General features: G+C 51.6%; 1 protein-coding gene across 8 annotated transcripts in view; it reads left to right on the top strand.

Annotated features, from left to right (window-relative positions):
- The window catches only part of SFXN5 (sideroflexin 5), a 129,130-nt gene that overhangs the window by 66,784 nt on the left and 42,830 nt on the right, over positions 1 to 19,516 (top strand). For 7 of the 8 annotated variants that reach the window (XM_017521955.2, XM_017521956.1, XM_037736120.1 and 4 more), the window contains 4 exons: positions 2,173 to 2,226; positions 3,251 to 3,307; positions 4,728 to 4,793; positions 15,215 to 15,305. In XM_017521955.2, the coding sequence (XP_017377444.1) occupies positions 2,173 to 2,226; positions 3,251 to 3,307; positions 4,728 to 4,793; positions 15,215 to 15,305 (268 nt within the window). Of the gene's footprint in view, positions 1 to 2,172; positions 2,227 to 3,250; positions 3,308 to 4,727; positions 4,794 to 15,214; positions 15,306 to 19,516 lie in introns of those variants that run through there. The other variant, XM_037736121.1, reaches the window with a different exon arrangement.

Here is a 19,516-nt window from a genome sequence, read left to right on the forward strand (position 1 = left end):
AAAAAAAAAAAAAAAAATGCATGCCACTAAAGATAAATCAAGTGAAGATGAAAATGAGACAAAGGGAAGGTTAGGAAAGGGAAGATAAAATGAAGCCAGAGTGAGGTTTGGGCACAGAATCTAGCAGTGTGGGTCTGTACACTTGGCAGATATGGCCATAGAGAGCTGGCGTGAACTTCTTGATGGTGCAGAGAGACTCAGTTAAATGGCCCAGTGTCTGCAAGGCACACCAGTTACTCAGATGCACAGTTTCTGACCGTGAGACTGGAAAATCTTTCCCCCAAGAGGATTATAAAGGGAACCCTGTGGTGTTGTGGGCAGTGTCCTGGACAGCAGTCATCTGTTAAATGCAGTGAGTCCCACTGGGATGTATCTTAGGATGTTCATGGTGGTCCAAGCATAGTTCCAGGGGTAAGTAGTGATTCAGGGGAGAAGACAGTGTAGTCCATAAGATACCATGTTCAGTAGATTCCAGATCAGGGGATGACATGTTGGGCTCCAAATAGTGAACAACCTCATTAACTTCCTCCAGTGGTAGGAGGCAGTCAGACCTGCATACACTACACATACGAGCACATTCCCCTTCACCCAACCCCCGCCCTGTCCCTGTCCCCTCTTCTAGGCTTGGCGTCCTCCCTCTGGTCTGGCTTCTAACTGGGCCCCCAGATAGGAGGAGGTCCATGGTTTCCTGGGATACTCCCTAGCAGATGGGATCCCATTACAGACAATGAAACTGTCTCTGTTGATTTCACACCTACTACCCAAAATCTGGGAGTAGAATTTTAAACTGAGGTCAATTCTTTCACTTTCATAGGTAAGAAAGTTAGAGCCCCAAAGGGGATCATCCTCTGCCAGAGATCACACAAGGACCGAGCCGAGTCTAAGACCCAAGTTCCCCTGATTCCCACTCTAGTTCCCTGAGCTGCCACTGCAAAGAAAAAAAAAATCAAGTTGGGACCTCATTCTGGGGAGAAAATCTCATAATTCCTCATTGGAGCTATGAAATAGCTTTATATTATGTAATTTTATTCAAACCAATACGAGCCAATAAATATAGATTGTGTGTGTGTCTGTGTTCGCTGTTTTAAAACATTTTAATGTTTAAAACATGATTTACTGATGCTGCTGGGGATGTCTAGAATTTGATTTACTCCATATTATTGAGTGTTTATACTTGTTCCTTACAGAAATTCTTGCCAAAGAGCCATTTTATCTATAGGAATAATAAATAAGTCAATATGTGGATGGTTGTGCACATTTTTCCCATATGCAGCGGGACTTGGTAGATGTTATTTTGCCTACAAACACTCAAAAGGTAAACTGGAGAGATACATGTGGATCCCTGAAGTCCAAGCCTTGGCCAGTGTCAAAATCAGACCATTCATCTTGACTTAAACAAAAAAAACAGTCAGCAAGTCTGGGTCTTAGGTGTTATTTGGGCTTTTGGAATAATGGATCCACACCTGTGTTTCCATACTTAGCCATATGTGTATATTTGTTTATTTCTTCATTCATTCCTTTACTCATTCAACAAATATGAGAAATCTATGTTTCATTCAGTCACTTAAACATGGTATAGGTTTTTGCTTTATGGAAATTTACAGATAACATACAAATTCCCCCAACTTGTATTTTCAAAGCACTTAAGGCCTTTGAAATTATTTTTGTTTAATTTTCACAAAAATCTTATGGGATGGCTAGGGTGAGAGGAAGTCAGGTAATCTGCGTAGAAACAAAGGGATTCCTTTTGTTTGCTTGTTTTTATTGCCCCCCAATTGTGGAAATAATGCAGCAAGTCTGTTGTTAAAAAGAATACAGAAATATTTAAGTTTGTGCAAAAGTAGTCTGTAACCCAGCCTCCAGAGAGATCCATGCTACAGATTTTTTCATGCTTAGAGATGTGTGTGTATGCATGCGTTTGTGTATATGGTTATATATATATAAGACGATTTTTCTTTAAATAAATAAGATTATGCTATAATATAATGCTGCAACTTGGTTTTTTCCCATGGCACACCCTCTCCCTCATTGGGCCTCAGTTTGTGTGTCCACGGCATACCACATCAGTTTGTACAGATCCAGCTCACTCGTTTGCGGCAGTGTATTTTTTCTTTGCGAAAGCATAGGATGTTTCTTTTGCCTTTTTCAGCATTTCTTCTCTCTCATTCATAGGTAGTCGGTCTTCTCTTGCCCAACCAGACGCTGGCATCCACTATTTTCTGGCAGGTAACAGTCTCCCAGCAAACAGGGCTCCTGAAGGAAGGGCCCACACATGTGGTGGTTAAGAACTCCCTGTCCTGGTGTCTCCTTCCCTGTCCAGACCCCACACAGGGTCAGTCCACCCCCACACCTCCCCTACCCCAGAACCCACCGAAGGAAAACTAGGACTTTGGCCCTGCTGAGCAGGTCTCCAGCAGCCCAGCATGTCTCAAGCCACCATGTGTTACTCTAACCTTTGGACATAGGTGATGAGAGCTGTGTGTCCCTGCCTGGAACATGCTGGCTTGCCCCCACTTTGTCCCTTGGCTGCTTGTCTGAAGGCCAGTGCCCCTGAGGCCCATAGCCTCATTTTGACATCAGCCTCCCCTACATCTACAGAGGAAGGTGAATCCACACCTACACTGAGGTCGTAAAGTGCATCACAAGCCCTGGTCCCTGCCCTTGGAGACAGTCTGAGGTGTGACTCCATGAAAATAGTTGAGGATGTCTCTCTGTGTTTGCAGAGAAAGAGGGTCAGGAGAAAAACCAATCTGTCTTCTAGGAGAAAATGTCAGTCTTCCCCTGAACAAAACCCCTGACAGCCTCTGTATCTGGGAACTGGAAGTGCAGGTCACTGGACTGGGAGATGTTTGAAAGAAGCGCAGTACTCTCAGTCATTCTAGGCCACCTTTTGTCCAGCAAGTCATATAATAAAGATGGTGTGACAAAGGCAGTGGGATGTGCGGGGGCAGTGAATGCCATCATTCCAGGAGAGTTAACTGTCTCAGTATCAGGTGGACTGCTGGGGTGCACAGGACCTCATCCAGGAACCGAGAGGCTTCCCAAGATGCAGGGCTTCCAGTGCTAACAGCAGCACAGTCCTGGGCAAACCAGGATGGTGGGCCATGCTAACCAGCAGCATGGGCAGCACCATGTGAGCTGGAGACTGCATGCTGTGCCTTTCTGGGGATGTGTGGCCTCCTGGGGTCCAGGTCTGGCTTCCCAGGAGGTGACCGCTCCTTCCCTGACTTCTCTCATCATTGCCTTTCAGTGGCTGAACCAGAGCCACAATGCCTGTGTCAACTATGCAAACCGCAATGCTACCAAGGTAAGCATCACTGCCCTCTGCCCAGTAGTGGGGTTCAGGATGAGAAGGCCCAGTGAGCCTCCCTACAGCGTGACATGTCACCATCAGTGGCTGCTTCTTGGTTAAGCATTGCCCTCCTCCAGATATCGTATTTAAAATGCCAACCCTTCAGGTTGATTGGCTGACTCAGACAATACTTGGCTGAGGTCAGCAGGAGTCTCTGGGCTGGGAGTCCTCTGGGGAGGGGCTGTTTACATGAAGTGAAGAAGGGCCATTAAATGGGAGCAGTGCAAGGGATGAGTTCCGCTGGCTTTTGGATTCTTTGATAGCTCTTACACATGGGTTTTGGATCATGATGATATCAGCTACTTGGGGCCAAATTCCCCTAAAGCTTCCTCCAAGCTTTCTGGAAGCTGCCTCAGTGTCCCCAGCTCCCGACTGCTGGCCACAGGCTGAAGAGCCGCTCCTGAGTAGGGAGGATCCAGGGCTGGTACCTCCTCTCCAAAGTCCCCTGCACTCCTTGGAGAGCTTGTGGTGGAGGCCTAGTCACCCTTCTGTTGTCCAGGAAGGGCTGCTGGGCCCCTGCTTTGCTGGCAAGGCCACATCTTCCCCCACTTCAGTTCAAAGGCAAAAAATGCAGGATGTATCTAGGTCCCCTTTGGGAGCCGGTTGGTTTGGGGGTAGAGGAGAGTCTTAACATTTGCTAACCTTGCGGGAGAGGAGGGCCATCGAGTTAGGAGCTGGCCTGGGCCATAGGAATTGAGAGGCCTGATACTCTGTGAGTACCCCTGACATCTAAACCTCCACTCCAGGTCTCTCTCATAGGCTTCATATATGGACATCTCTGCTTGGATGACTCCCATTTATCTTAAACCAAACATCTCTAAACCTGCAGTTGTAGCACAGGACAAGTTCCTTAGCTTTTTCTTAATTGTCTGTGTTGGAACTTGGGGTATATTTTTCTGTAGCGATATTGGGCAGCTATCATCTGTTGACATAGGAGCCCAGTTGTTCCATGGGCTGACCAGGCCTATGAGAGCCTTGACCCTGGCATTTCCACCTAGAAAGCGCTCCAGGTGCCAAACAGCCCCCTTGCAACATTTAGCCTCTAAACCGGAGACTGCTTGCCCCAGCCATCAGTGGTCCATGTTGGCCTTGCTGTTCTCCACCGCCAGCTAGCACTATCTGCCAAGTGACCTTTCTACAACAGGGCAGGAGTGAAGTAGGCCCTTCAGCATCTCCTTGGATAATAGAGCTTTATATTTCTTCATTGGGAACTGAGCTGAGGATGGCCCAATTCCTTGTGGTCCTGTGGGGCCTCTTTTCACCCACGTTCCAGGCTGGAGGGCAGGATGCTTCTTGCTGGCTGGGACAGTGTACGAGGGGGAATATGGGAGCTTTGGGTACCCAGTGGGCCTGAAATTCTTCTTTTGTTTTACAGCCTTCACCTGCATCCAAGTTCATCCAGGGTTACCTGGGAGCTGTCATCAGCGCCGTCTCCATTGCTGTGAGTACTCCCTCCCTTGCTCCTTCTTGGCTCTGCTGCTCTGGAGCCACCGTACTCAGCATTGCACATGGATGCTTCTCTGAGGGCCAGGCCAGGCAAGGATGTGGGAGACAGGTTCCTGTGGGTGGGCTGTCGGGACAGGCTTTCCAGGCCAAGAAGAGGCTCCGGTAGACAAAGCACAACCTGGTGCTCCCTGTTTTGGAGAGCAGGTGAGGAGGTGAGGTGGTGCCCAGGGGCACCAAGGCAGGACATCTTTCTTGAGTGGGGCTGCAGTTGCCCAGCACTCTGCGGAAGAGCCGCTCCTCGTTCTCAGTAATGTGGCTGGGGCGGGGGGTGCACAGGAATGACCCTGCAAGGCTGGCCCATGTGCCCACTTCCCTGAACTCTTGCTGAGCTGCTAGGGCGCTGCTGTTCCCTCTCTGTGGCCTTACTGGTGTCACACGTCCATCCTCTCCTGAAGACTTGTCAGTGCTGAAGACAGGGGCATTAGGCTCACTCTGTGTCTCCACAGTACTTTCAGGCCAGAGCAGCTACTCATTAGGGGAGGTTCAGAGACCGAGCGTGAGCGTAGGGTGGGTGTGACTCCCTGCTTCCCAGAGGAGGTCAGAGGGCAAGTGACACAGTCAGGGGCCTGGGTCAGAGCCGGAGTAGATGTTCAAGCTGCCAGGGCCTTCTGCACGCTCGTCCCGCCCTGAGCCCACCCCTGTGCCTACATCTGGCTCTCTCTGGATCCCCACTGGACTGGCCTTCTATAGCCGACATTAGAGGGCAAAGGACCCCTTCACAACTCTATCATTTCATTCATTACACAATGAATTAATGTAACTGGTAAGAAAAAATAATTAGAAAACGAAAACCAAACAACATTCACATAGCTAAGCACAGTGGGGCACGCCTGTAGTCCCAGCTACTCAGGAGGCTGAGGTGGGAGGATCACTTGAGCCCAGGTGTTGGAGTCTGTAGTGTGCTATAATTGCACCTGTGAACAGCCTCTGCACTTCAACCAGGGCAACACAGCGAAACCCCATTTAAAAAAACAAAAGGCCTGGTGCAGTGGCTCACACCTGTAATCCCAACACTTTGGGAGGCTGAGGCAGGCGGATCACCTGGGTCAGGAGGTCAAGACCAGCCTGGCCAAGATGAGGAAACCCCATCTCTACTAAAAAAATAAAAAAATTAGTCGACATCATGATGGGCACCTATAATTCTAGCTATTCAACCTAGGAGAATTGATTGAACCCGGGAGGCAGAGGTTGCACTAAGCCAAGATCACGCCACTGCACTCCATCTCCCCAACAAAAAAGGTAATAATAAATAAATAATAAAAATTGAAAAAAATTAGGAAAAAACCATTCAGCTGAGCAAGATGGTGTGCGCCTGTATTCCCAGCTACCCAGGAGGCTGAGATGGAAGGATCACATATGGCCAAGTTGGGCAGCATAGCAAAATCTTATCTCTAATGAAAAAGAAAATATTCACATGTAATGAAACATTCATATATAGTAACCTTTTGGTAAAACCTACTTTCCTCATCTTTCCAGTGCCATTAAGTAAATACTGTATTATAACTGTTCACAGCTGTATAGTCACCCATTGTACCATACACTACAGTTGAATTCACCATTCTTCTAAAGGAGGGATTTGGGGTTGTCCTGAAATGGCCTCATTTATTTCACTCCCACATAGACCAAGTCATCTCCAAATAGCTGTGAAGTGGGATGTCCCATCTCATGCCCAAAATCTCTTCCCTAAATCCTTACGTCTTCACAAAAGCAAGAAGCCAGACATTGCAGACCTATTCAGATGACTCACTAAGAGACTGCTGACCCGCCACCCTACTTGCCCTGCAGCCCAGCTGGAGACTTCATCTGGGATTCTGACAAACTGGGGGTTCCTTATTCTGGGGACTTGCTGAGTGAAGGCCAAGGGCTCTCCTGAGTCGGGGAAAGGGCTCTGTCACCTCCACCTTGTTCCTTGTGATGAGAGAAGCTGATGGTAGGCTTAGCTTAACAGATCAAAAATCCCATTCCCTTCTTTGAGACTCAGGGGTGAGGTGGGAAGAGGAGCCACATAGGGAAGGATGCTGAGTGGCCCTGAATGGAAAGGCGTGAGTGAAGGGGATCATTGTCCTGCTGGACTTCCTTCTGCAGGCCTGGGGCACGGAGAATAAGAATTCAGTTTCTCAGCCTGGGTAACATGGCAAAATCCTATCTGGTAACATGGCAAAATCCCATCTCTACCAAAAATGCAAAAAAATTAGGCATGATGGTGCACACCTGTAGTCCCAGCTACCCAGGAGGCTGAGGTGGGAGAATCGCTTGAGCCCAGAAGGTCAAGACTGCAGTGAGCCATGATTGTGCCACTACACTGCAGCCTGGGCGACAGAGCAAACCCCTGTCTCAAAAAAAACTTTTTCTGAGAGCTCCAAGCCCTCTGTATGTCCAGTCCTCACTGCCCCAACTGAGGGACCGTCAGCCATTCCATCCCAACACTTGCCAAGGCAAACCTAGCACAGATTTGTGTGATATGGGTTCTGAAGACAGAGTTATTGGGGGACTTGGAGCCCTCTGGGGTTCCCAGAGCTGAGATCTTGCTGGGCAGGGGCTGGGCCTCACCTGGGGCTGTGCCTGTGCTGGGGACTCCCTCCTTTCTCCCTCTGGGAGCTCCTGCAGCCCTTGAAAGGCTCCAGCCCATACCACTCTCCCTCCCCGCAAGTCCTGGAAACTCCTGTCCTCCCTACTCATACTCTATTTCACCATGTCCCCTTCCCCTCAGTGTTCTACAGTCTCAGCCCCATCCCCACTGGATTACAAGTTACCCAGGGACAGGCACCATGGTTTCTCCCCCATGGAGAGGAGCACAGGCCACTGCCCCATAAATACTTCTTAATTAGGCCACTGGTTGATCGCTGGCCTTGAGGCCCCTCTCCTTTCTGATGTGCGAGTCCTAGCGGTGGCAGCGTCCCTCTGCCTGACGTCTTCACACAGTGAGGGTCTAACTCTGGCAGATGGAGTGGAGTTTCTGACTTGGAAAATCGGCAGCTTGCTTGCTTTTCTTTTCTTTTGTGTGTGTAAATCACAAAACCTCTGAAGAAAGAGGCTTTATTTTCCTTTCCCTTGTTCTCTGGAACCCCAGGTCCCACGGCCTCATTAACTGATCTCTGCTTCAATTAGTGACAAATCCCCTCCCAGGGTGAGCCTGTTGGGAGGAGATGACCTGCAAACAAGTGTCATGGCCCCAGTGGTTGGCCCAGCTCTGGCATTAATTAAAACGAGTCCCTACAAGCAGGCGGCATGGATGGGGGCCGACAGGCTGCGAGCAGGTCCTTGGGACTGAGGGCGAGTGGGAGTGGGGGCCAGCCTCTTCTGGGGGCCCTGAGAGCCCCCTCCCCCACTCAGAGGAGCCCCGACCTTGGCGAGTAACCCCGGGATCAGGGATCCCCAGTTCGCATGCCCCCAAGTGAAGTGTCCTGCTGGTTGATGGACCACCAGGGTGGAATTAGCAGCCTCTTGGTGAACCTTCTAAATAGATTTGGCAATGTCTGGCTGCTTGCTTGAGAATAAAAAAGAAATCCCGTCTTAAGTTATTTTTGAAATCTAACAGTTTGCTGTCTTTTAACAAAGGAAGCCTCTCTCAATCCTCACTGTTTTTTAGTTTTGAGAGTTTGCGTTAAGTGTTTCTGTGGGCGGCCCTCCCCCAGCCCCGGCTACATGAGGGTAAGAGGAGGCAAGACCGGTTGACTCCCATCCGGGAACTGTGATGTGCCGGCACTTTGCAGGCGCTGGGGGCTGCAGGGACTAGTGTGTCCTTCAAGGCGCTGGGAGGGGAAGCTAGAACGCTCTGTGGTATAATCAGAATTATGATGAAGGTGACCCCAGGGTGTGGTGGGAGCAGGGGAGGGGCCCCTACTTCACACAGGGCTGACTCGAAGGACAGAGTGGAGAGAGCCAGGGGCTGACAGGGTGGGTGTCCCAGAGAGAGGGCTTGGTACATGCAGAGATGCACAGGAGAGCATGACCAACTCCAAGCGCGGAACAGGAGGGTGGCCAGCAGGTAGGGAACGATGGTGATCGTGAGTGGAGGAGGATCAGGGTCAGTCAAGAAGCGCTGTGAGTGCCTTGCTCAGGGGAAAGGAAGCCACGCCTGGAGCTCTGCCTGGGCTCTGGGAACTGGGTGTTGCAGAGGGTGCAGGTAGAAGTGGGCTGGAGGAGAAGGGGTGGGGCCACCCTCATGGACGAGGGGCCTGGATGAGGGTGGATGTGAGGCTGCAGAGGAAGACTCAGGGATGAAGTGCTGTGGGCCAGTCAGGAGCTACCTGGGGGAGCCACATGATGACAGGAACTTCATGTCCATTCCTCACACCCTTCCCTTCCAGCTGGGTCTTAGCTCCCTGAGGTCTTTCCCTGTTGGGGCAATGCTGAGCTCCATTCCCAAAGGTTCTGGGCCCTGGGGGGTCCTTTCTATGTAGAATGCAGTGACTGTTTACTGCCAGACACTGGCACAGAAAGAGGGGTTCCAGGGGATTGCTGGGCTGAACCTGTTCACCTTCCAGTTCCCATTGCTTACTGACAACTCCATGTCCCTGGATAGTCAGACTGGAATGGCTAGCACTTCTGGAGTTTCCTGCAGTGCACCAGGCATTGTTTAAGTGTTCATCCTCATTTTACAGACGAGGAGACTGAGGCGTGGAGGTGAAGTAAGTGACAGGGCCTACCCAGGCTTAATCACACACAGAGACCCCTTTTTCCTCCTGCTCCCCCTGTGGCATAAGGAGGTGGGAAAAGCCAAGTGGTGTTCTCAGCTTCTAGGTTGGAGAAGCTATTACCATGCCGCCTGGTAGACAAGTCCTTCCCCAGGTACTCTGAGAGCAGTGGGGACTGGAAGACATTTTTTGAGAGGTTCTTTAGGTGGAACAGAGTTCAACCCTCTGCTCACCTTCATACTTGGTTCCTGGGCTTGTGCTTTCTAGCCATAGTCAAGTCAGTGGCATGTATTTGTCCCTAGCCCAGAGCATGCCCCGCCACCTGCAAGACACGGCCTGGCTGGCTCTGTGGTGGAGGGTGTATCGCAGGCCCTCTGTTCTTCTCCTGGCTGGAGAGAGGTAGCAGGGCGACAGCACCTGGGAATCCTGGACCAGACTATTGTCTTGCTGGGTTCAGGGCATGGCTTTAGGTTTGGAGGGCCCATGGTATGGACCCTGTAGCAGAATCTGCAGTTTTCAGAAGCCTGCAGACAGTGACGGTGGCAGTGCGGGTCAGACACCGAAAGCAGCTCTGTGTCTTTTCTGGGTAGGAGAAGTTGTTGCCCCCTCCTATGTAGAAGGGGTCTGCTATAATCAGTTTCCCAGCAGGCAGCCCCCAGCCCTTGTGGGGCATGGTTCAGGGGTCAGGGTTGGTCACTATTGCCAGCAAAGAAGCCATTTGGTCACTGCTGGAGCAACTGATGTTTTAGCCTGTGCAGAGTTCTGCCCAGCTACTTGGCCACTTTGCTGCTGACCCCACTGCCAAGCAACAGGCTGGCTGGGGGTTGGAGAATAGTTGACCTCCATGGAGGGTCTTGGGTCCACTTGACCACCAATGTGGTCTACCAAGTGCGCCCTCTGGTGGATATTTTTGGTACTTCACTGATTCCTTGATCTTCCCAACACTTGCCCTCAGTGCCCACACAAACCCCTAACCCTTGGTTTACATTGTTATCCACCACCCAAGAGGGACCCTCCTTTTAGGCATGCCCCTTACTCCATTGTTCTTCAGGGTCATTTGGACCCTCATAATGACTGGTGCAGCAGAGTCTGCAGACTGTCGTCTGAGTGCCCTGCAGACAACTTGGTATTTCATGCTTCTGATCCTCAGCTGAGCCCGCTCCCTTCCTAGCCTTCTACTCATCCTTCAGGGCTCGGTTAAGCATCCCCTTCCTCAGGAGCCTCATGAACCTTGGGCCCACTCCCTCAAGGCACCTCCTTGTAGCAGGTAGCCAGATCCTTGCAAGCAAGCAAGCCAAGCAGTCCTGCAGGGCTGTGTGGCTCTTCCAGTGCCACTGAAGGCTTTAAGTAAGCCACCATGCGTTTTCAGACTTCACTCTGACTGCTGTAGAGAGTAGATGATTGGGGGCAAGAGTGGAAGCAGGGGGCCTGGTTAGTTGGCACACAGTCATCCAGGGAGAGAGGCTGTGTGCTGAGCAGTGGGAGCAGGGAGAGCAAACAGCTACATTCATGACATCCAGGAGATGCACCAAGATGCCATGGTTACATATGGGCCCTGGGAGGCTCCTGCCCAGGAATGCTCTGAGGTCTCTGGCATGAGAAGCAGAGCTGGAAATGGGCGAGGAGGCTGGGGTGTGGGTGAGGAAGAGCAAGACAGCCTTCATTTGGCATGTGAGAAGGTGGAGCGCCTGGAGCCCTTGGACACAGAGGCATCTGCCAGGCAGTGGATATTCAGGCTGGAGTGGGGACGCAGATGGGGGAGAGGGGTGCAGGCATTCTTCCAGCCCCAGCCAGTGTCTCCTTCCTGGCCTGCAGTTGGCCCAGAAAGCCCTTGGTACTTAAGGCTACAGCCACCAGCTGCGTAGCTCATGACACCAAAGATTTGGTGTCTGAAGCTCCCACCCCACCCACAGTTCTTCGTGCTGGTCAGCCCTGTTCCCATCTCCATGGGGACTGTCATGAAGCTGGCCTTTCCCCACTTTTCCCCTGGTCATCTATCAGCTGCTCATGGCAAATTCACCGGCCCAGTAGCCAGACCTTGGTGATAAGTGGTCAAGAAGGCCTATTGCCTCCTTCAGGATGTTGCTGATGTCCTGTGGGGCCTGAGCCCTGGTTTTCCCAGAACCCCTGTCCACTGGCCATATGGGAAACTCTTGCACAGAATCCACACCCTGTTTGTTTTCCCCATCTACCAAAATGGAGCTCCTGTTTGGTTAATTTCTATTTTGTGGCTTATTTGGATGCTGTTAAAACAGATCCTGGGGACCCTCAGCAGTAATTGTTCCACATCTCATTATCTTTCCTGAACCCGATTATTAGCTCTGATTTTTCTGATCGCTAGCTGCTGTTTATGATGAGCTGTGTGCCATTAATACCAGCTGGTTCCCTTAAACAGGACCCACCGTGCCAGGGAAAACGAGCTGGCATTCAGAGCCACCAGCCTCTTGGCTTTTTAATTTTAATGGGCTCTACCAAATGTTCCAGGCCAAAGGGCCCTGAGGAACCAGAACAGACGGGCGCCCGACCCCTGGTCTGCAGCCATCTTGGGTTCCTTCTCAGGCTATGGCTGTCCTAAGTGCTGGGGTGGTAAGACCTGGGCTGGGGCCCGGGAAGGGGAAAGGGTAAGTGGCCATTTGCCTCCTCTGTGTCCACTCCCTCCCTGCCATTGGGCAGTGTAACCTCACTGACTCATCGTGAGGTCACAGTTACATACATGCCCAGGTCTCCTCCTCACTTTGCTGGTCCCCAGCCCCTTTCTTGGGCTCAGGCATGTTGGTCATACTCTCAGAAACACATGTGCCTCACTAAATGTCACTCATCCAAGCTGGCAGACCCTGGTGAACTTCAGGGAAGGAGGGGCCAGAAACCTGGACAAGGACATTGTTTTCTCTCTTTATTCTTCCTCCCTACCCTGGGGTGGGGGAGACAGGGTGGGTCGCTCACTCTGGGCTGTGCCAGTCCTAGCCAGGAAGAACGGCCAACAGTGGGTGGGAGGCTTCCGAGAGAGGGAGGCAAATGTGACAGTTGCTTTTCCTCCTTTCCCTCCTGCTGCTCTGCAGCCCTGCCCACCTCCAAGAGGCTGTCCTGGGAAGGGTCCCAGCCTCTCTGCTCTCACTTCCTTAAGGGAATGGCTTTTGCTCCCCACCTCTTCCAGCACTTTCTGTATCCTCTCAAATTGGCATGCAGGATTTTGAACCCAGATCTTCTGACTTCCGGCTGCCAGGGACAGGGGTGGTTCAGGGCTCTATCTTCCCTGAAGGAGTTGCCTTCTATTTTCCACCCTCTGGACCCCAGGCACAAGGTGGCCATTATCAGGGAGGTGTTTGCTATGCAGATGTGCCATTAAAAGGCATGTGGACATGAACGAATCCCTCCTTCAGGCGGAAGGCAATGGAAAAGTGATAACACCGTGGTTAGGAGAAAAGCGTTGAAACTAGCAGGCTCTGTCTTCACATCCTAGCTTTACTTGCCTCATAATAGCTGTCTTTCCTTGAGCAAAATTATTCAACCTCTCTGGGCCTGTCTCTATCTGTAAAAAGGGCCAACAAGGTCTATCCAAAAGCCTTGTCATGGGGATCTCATTAAGATATTTCATGTGAATATGTGCTGAGTGGCCTCATATAGGAGGTGCTCGCTGACATCTACTGAGCCCCCCTCCTCTTCATCACTACTGCCCGCCTGCATGTCCTTCAGCCTCCTCCCACGCCTTCTCAGTGCACTTTTTTGGGGGTGAGGGAGACCATTTCTGAGTCACTTGCTCCTGGACTCGATGAATTCCATTCGTGTAGCGGGGGCAGCAGGGCTCAGTGTGAGCCCGCAGCTCCCCAGCCCTGCCCTCGATACCACTGAAGTGTGTCCGCACTGTGATGCCCCTGCCTGCCTCCCAGCCTTCCCTCAAGCGAGCTGGGAGGACAAGGACTGGACTCTGAGGATCAGCCAGAGACTGAAGATGGAGGCTGTGTTCCCGAGAGCCCAGGCTGGGTTTCCCAGGAAGCACTTTGGCTCCACAGGATGCTGTTGTCTTCCTGGGTCTCACAGTTGCAGCTTGGGCTGGGCTGTTTCTGCCTTGCCACACCCTGCCCCAACAGCAGCAGGAACCTGGCAGCCCTGAAGGCCTTCCCAAGGCTCTGTGCCTTTGCCAGCCACCCATAACATTAAGGCCAGAGCCAGGCCTGAGGGCACAGGGTGGCCTGCTGAGCCGCCAGGTGTGCCAGAGCTGACAGCAGGCTGCCCCGGCCCATCAGACCAGGAGTCCTGCCACGGCTCCTTCCCCACTTCCCAGGAAAGACAGTGCAGGGGCTGGCTTTGGCCTCTGTCTGGGGAAGCAGAGGCCTCTCAACTCAGCTCCTAGTCTGGTTTCGTGCATCTTGTCATTTCTCCCTCCAGGCCTGTACTGGTATGCATTTCTCCACCAAAAAGTCCTTCTCCCCTGCCTAGCCCAACCCCATCTTTCTCTCCTCTACGAAGCCCCACTCCCAGCCTTTGCTGTCTCCATGCAGTCATTTCCTTGTTGGTTCCTGCATTTATTCCTCAGTCACCAGTTTATTGAGCATTTACTATGTGCCAGTGAGTGCAGCCCTAAGTGGTGGACATACAAAGATGAAAAAGGTGCAGTCACCCCTCCCGGTCCAGTGACATGATTATATAACTTCATTTATTGAGGTATCTTACATGCCAAGCCCACACCCAACACTTTACATACATTCTTATGCCAGCGCTCGGATGTTGTAGATATTACCATCCCTTTTTACAGATAGGCAAACTGAGGCAGAAAAAGATGAAATGACTTACCTGGTTAAGGTCCCACTGTAAGTGACACTGGAGGTGGAACTCAGAGGTGGGCCTGAAAGAACAGGTATGGACTGAGCGGAGGAGGGAGGCATCCCAGGCGTGGGTGGAAGTCTCACGGGGCATCTGATGAACAGCAAACTGGACTCTCGGGAAGTGGGGAAGAGGTTATGGAGGCCAAGGCCGCTGTGCAAAGGAGATGACACCTTCTCAGGCAGGTTGGTCATAGAGAGGAGCTGATGTGGCAGACATGAGAAAGCCTGTGCTTTAGAAAGATGAAAGGGTCTAGGGGATGGACTGGATGGACTGGAGTGATGAGGCAGGCAGGGGCTGGGGTGAGGCACCTGGCATGCTGGGCCAGGTAATAGGAGTGAAGGTGATGGCAGTGAGTCCAGGATGTCTGTCTCACCCTCCGTCCTGCTCTGAGCTATGCTGCTTAGTCCTACAGCCTGTGGGCAGGTGTGGGGGTCTCTCTGTCCTGAGTCCTATGGTCTGGCTGGGCCCAGACTTGGGCCTACTGTGGGGTTTCAGAAACGTGGTGCTTAGGGCTGGGGTGGAAATGAGGCCTTCCTATGCTTACATTTATTCATGGAGTATATATCCTTCTAGCAGCAACTGCCACGCCATCCCATCCCTTTTCCCCTCTGCAGCGTGTGTGTGAGTGTGTAAATGTGTGTGTATGTGTCTGATGCTTTACCTCTCTCCCTCTTTCTCATGGGCCAGTTACCTGGGATGACTGGGCAGTGGTACTTTAAACAGCCAGACTGGAGCTCTACAACCTCAGCTGATGCTGAGGATTAGGTGTGTGAAGCGCAGTTGTGGGAAAAGATGATATCCCCCACTCTCTGGTCTTCCTCCAGTCCAGCCCCTCCTCCCAGAAGCCACTGCAGCCTCATGTACTCTTCCTGTGTTTTTATTTTTTCTTTCCAAGGTGGGCCTTAATGTCCTGGTTCAGAAAGCCAACAAGTTCACCCCAGCTACCCGCCTTCTCATCCAGAGGTTTGTGCCGTTCCCTGCTGTAGGTAAGACCTGTACAGCACATAGAGATGTGTACTGTGGGTGGGTGTGGGGGACTGTGGGGCTCCCAGGAGGCAGATGACCCTTCTACCCCTCTCCTGATTCCCACAGGGCACCCGGCTGGTGGGATTGGCACATAATATGTAGCTAAAAGACAGGATCATGGGGTCCCACCAACCAGCTCCATGCTGAGATTCTGCTTTTAGCATAGGGATTCTTAGCCTGGGGTCAATAGACAGAATGACCCCCAAGGGGTCAATAGACAGAATGCTGCAGATCCCATGAGCTTGGTCTGGGAAAAGATTTACATTAACCTACAACTGCATTTTAACATTTACTTCCATGACGAATGTAGGCAGCAAACCACAGTCAGAAGCAGGACCTGTGACTTTGTCACCAGTAGAAATCACAGATGTTTTCATGGCACATTACAGTTGTTACAGAAATCTTAAAATATCATTTATGCTCAACACTAGTTCATATTATCATTTTTCTTTTTTGAGACAGAGTTTTGCTCTTGTCCTCCAGGCCAGAGTGCAGTGGCATGATCTCGGCTCACTGTAAACTCTGCTTCCCCGATTCAAGCGATTCTCCTGCCTCAGCTTCCCAAGTAACTGGAATTACAGGCATGCACCACCATGCCCAGCTAATTTTGTATTTTTAGTAGAGACGGTGTTTCACCATCTTAGCCAGGCTGGTCTTGAACTCCTGACCTCGTGATTCACCCGCCTCAGCCTCTCAAAGTGCTGGGATTACAGGCTTGAGCCACCACGCCCAGCCACTAATTCATATTTAATACATCAACTGATAGATCTTGTTTTTAATTCTTTAGTTAAAAAGCTCATCTATTATAATATCACAGTTTAAAAATAGTTGGATAATTTCTTTCAGGATGATCCCTTTGTGATCCTATATTCTTTGTTTTATGCATTTAGAAACACTATTCTGAGAGGGGTGCATAGGCCTCACCAGACTGCCAGAGTGGTTCCTGGCATGAAAGAAGGTTGGAAGCTTCTGCTAGTATAGGTTTCAAGCCTTTGGGCATTGTGACCCTCTAGGTTTCAGAGGCCTTCGCTCTACACAGGTGATTGTGGGCACACAGGTATATGTGGAAGGGATTTCTCCTGCCTTCAGCTGCATCTTTGCTGAACTCAGAGCCTATGAGCTCACGATAGATGCCCCAGGCCGGGGCCTTGGAGATAACCACAAAGCCCTGCCTGGCCCTTAAGAAGCCTACACCTTGTTTGGGGAGAAGAACAAAATAGCAGAAGGAGTTTTTAAAACTAAAAAGAAATAATATTGAGAGCAATGTAAGGCAGTGCATAGTTAGCTGTCAAGAGAGAAGGATAAACCAGTGCCTGAACCATAACACTGGAGCTCCCCATCTGTGCCCAAGTACAACGGGGACAGGCCCTACACAGGGCATGAGGACCTATGCCCTCTGTGTCACCAAGGCACAGTCTGAAGAGGCAGAGTCAGACCCAGGCTCACAGTCCTGACCCTGATCATCATCTCCAGGGCCCTGCTTCTCCATCTGTAAAGTGTGGGAACCAGTACCCACCTTCCTACAGCCCAGAGCTCTGGGAGGAGCAGTTGAGGCCACAAACCAGTTTCCACTGTGGAGAAGGTGCTTTGGAACACCTTCAAAGCCCCCGTGAGAGGGTGGGAGGTCATTGCTGGGCAGTCCCACCCCTGGATGGCCCAGAGGCTAATGAACTCCCAGAACCAGCCACCTGGCTCAGCCTCAGCTGGCCCAGATAATTGCTATGACAACTCCACACTTTTAATGAACTTTCAGCTATTTCTGTCATGGGCCATTAATGGAATAACCCTTTAGATCTGACTTTGTTAAGGGGCCTAATAAAGCAAACACGGCTGCCCAATTGGTGTTCCTGGCCATTCAGCCTGCAGGGTCAGGTGCAGCCTGAGAAGGGGCAGCGCTCTGCTGCACTGGGCTGGATCTGGGATTCGGCCAAGATGTAATCTGTCCTTAGCCAAGTTTTAGATAAGAACTTTGCCGGGGGCCCATTCCAACCCTACCAGCCATCTTGCTGTGTGACCTTGGAATGGTCTTAACCTCTCTGGGACACCTTCAGGAGGGGGGTCCCTGCTTCAGGTCTGAGACTTTCTGACCTTCCCCTCTTCAGGCTCCAGCCTAATTCCCCTCCTCTCTTCTTTTTGGGAATGAGGCTTTAGCCGCTCACACAGGTGCAGCCACTGTTGGGGTCTTGAGATCCTGCACATCCCTCGAGGGTTGCATAATGTAGTTTTCAGCCCTGACAGTCCTAGCTCACCAGGACCCAGGTAGGCCCTTTGTGGCTTCTTCCTCCGGCCTGACTGCTGAGTCCTGCCTGGGTGCCTGCCTGACTTCTGCCCCAGCCCCAGTCTTCCCTCCCCACACACAGGCTTCCATCTCTCTGGTCCCCATGTCCAGCCCTCTCATCTTTAAGTGGGCCCTTGCGGACAGCCCTAATCAATGTTGACACAGTTGCAAGATGACTAGATATGGCCCTTACCCTCCAGGGACTCAAAAGTCCCCTGGTTCACTCAGGCCACTGTCCAGTCCCTGTGCTTGGCCCCTCTTTACCTTATGCCCAGGTACCCTTAGCCAGACAGAGTATCTCTAAGCTGCACTGGGTGCTGGCAGGTTCTAGGTCCCTCCCGGCGTTCACTCCAGAACTCCGAGGCTAGGCCAGACCAGGCTGGGCCACCATTAAAGGTGACCAAGAAGCTGGCTCAGGCTGTGCTTGACCTTGTGGAGGGTCCCCTTTCCCTTTAGGCTGCTTGCAGAGACAGGAATCAGTAAGTGATGAGTGTACATGGGAAGGAGGTTGGGGCAAGTGGCAATTATATTTAGGCCCTCGTTATTGGGATGTGAGTGGAATGGAAAGGGGTCTTCAGGGTGATCGGGGGTCCTGAAGAGGCTTCTACTCTGTGGTCAGAGGCCACATCCCAGCTCTCATCCTTCTGAGCTCTGGGAAACAAGGAAGTCCCAGGAGTCAGTTTCTTCTTCCCAAGGCTCTGCCAGCTCCTCGGTAGGCTCCAACCTGAATCCTGGGAAGTGGGTCACACACCACATAAGAGTGGCCTGAGACCGGAGACACATGTGCCTGGGACCCACACCAAACTCCACCACTCCTACCCCATCCTACCTGCTGTCTCCTCATCTGGAAATGAGGCCTCTAACCAGACCTCCCTTCAGCCCCTTATCACTGGGACCTCTGTGACTGCAGGCCTCCTGAGGTTTGCAGAGCTCTTGGGGGCTGCACAGCTCCCCTCATGTTCCCCAGCAGGCCTCTCTCCTCCCTCAGTTCTCCCCATTCTGTGCCATCCCCCTCTTGCAGAAGAATGAACAAAGTCGGACTTGCTATAAGAGATACTGAGCTGGCCAAAGCCCAGGCCTCCCAGGCCCAGCTCAGGGCTCTTTCAAGCCCTATGGGATAGCCCCTCACTCCTATAGCTAAGAAATTGAGCACTGTGGCCACAGGCAGCCAAGACTACTCAGTGTCCTCCCTGTTCTGCCTCCAAGTTTCCCCCTAGTTTTTCAGAGTGTGTGTGTGTGTGCGCGCGCGCGCGTGCACACGCCTGTGTCACATGACTGATGTGTGTGGATGCATGTGTGCTGAGTACGTGGGAAGTCCCGGGATGCTCACTGCAGCCATTTCTCTCCCCTTGGAGAGAGGCGGTTTCAGGGCCATGCTGTGCCCCTGGTCTAGAACAGCAATCGTGTGGGAGATCGCAGTTTCTATTTATACATGGAGATGTTAGGAAAGACAGTGAGCCCAGGAGCATGTGCTCTGGCATCGGAATCGATTGGGGACTGGTAATTAATTTGCTTAGACCTTAATTAATTCTCCAGTTCTTTCTTATTTGTGGACTGTCACGCCTAATTGTGTTCAGGAGCTCAAGCTCGGAGCGGGCCCTCTGTTAATTGACGTATGGTTGCTTCGAGGTGAAGTTAATGGTTTGGGAAGCTGGGCAAACAGTGTAATTAAAGGTCAGTAGAGGAGGCATCGGAAAAATACACACCCCCCAGGTCCAGCCACCAGTCTCTGTGAGCAGAGTCCGTTCCAGCAGATGCAGGCCCCACAGGCTTCTTGAGGGGCTTTGGAGGAGAGGGACTGGGAGCAGTTACCAGCAGGAAGGAGGGCCAGGTCCTGGGTCCCAAGGTGGGCAGTGGCCAGGAGAATAGACACATCTCAATGACAGTAATGGG

The sequence above is a fragment of the Cebus imitator genome, unplaced genomic scaffold (assembly GCF_001604975.1).
Source record: "Cebus imitator isolate Cc_AM_T3 unplaced genomic scaffold, Cebus_imitator-1.0 Scaffold23, whole genome shotgun sequence".
Lineage (NCBI taxonomy): Eukaryota > Metazoa > Chordata > Mammalia > Primates > Cebidae > Cebus > Cebus imitator.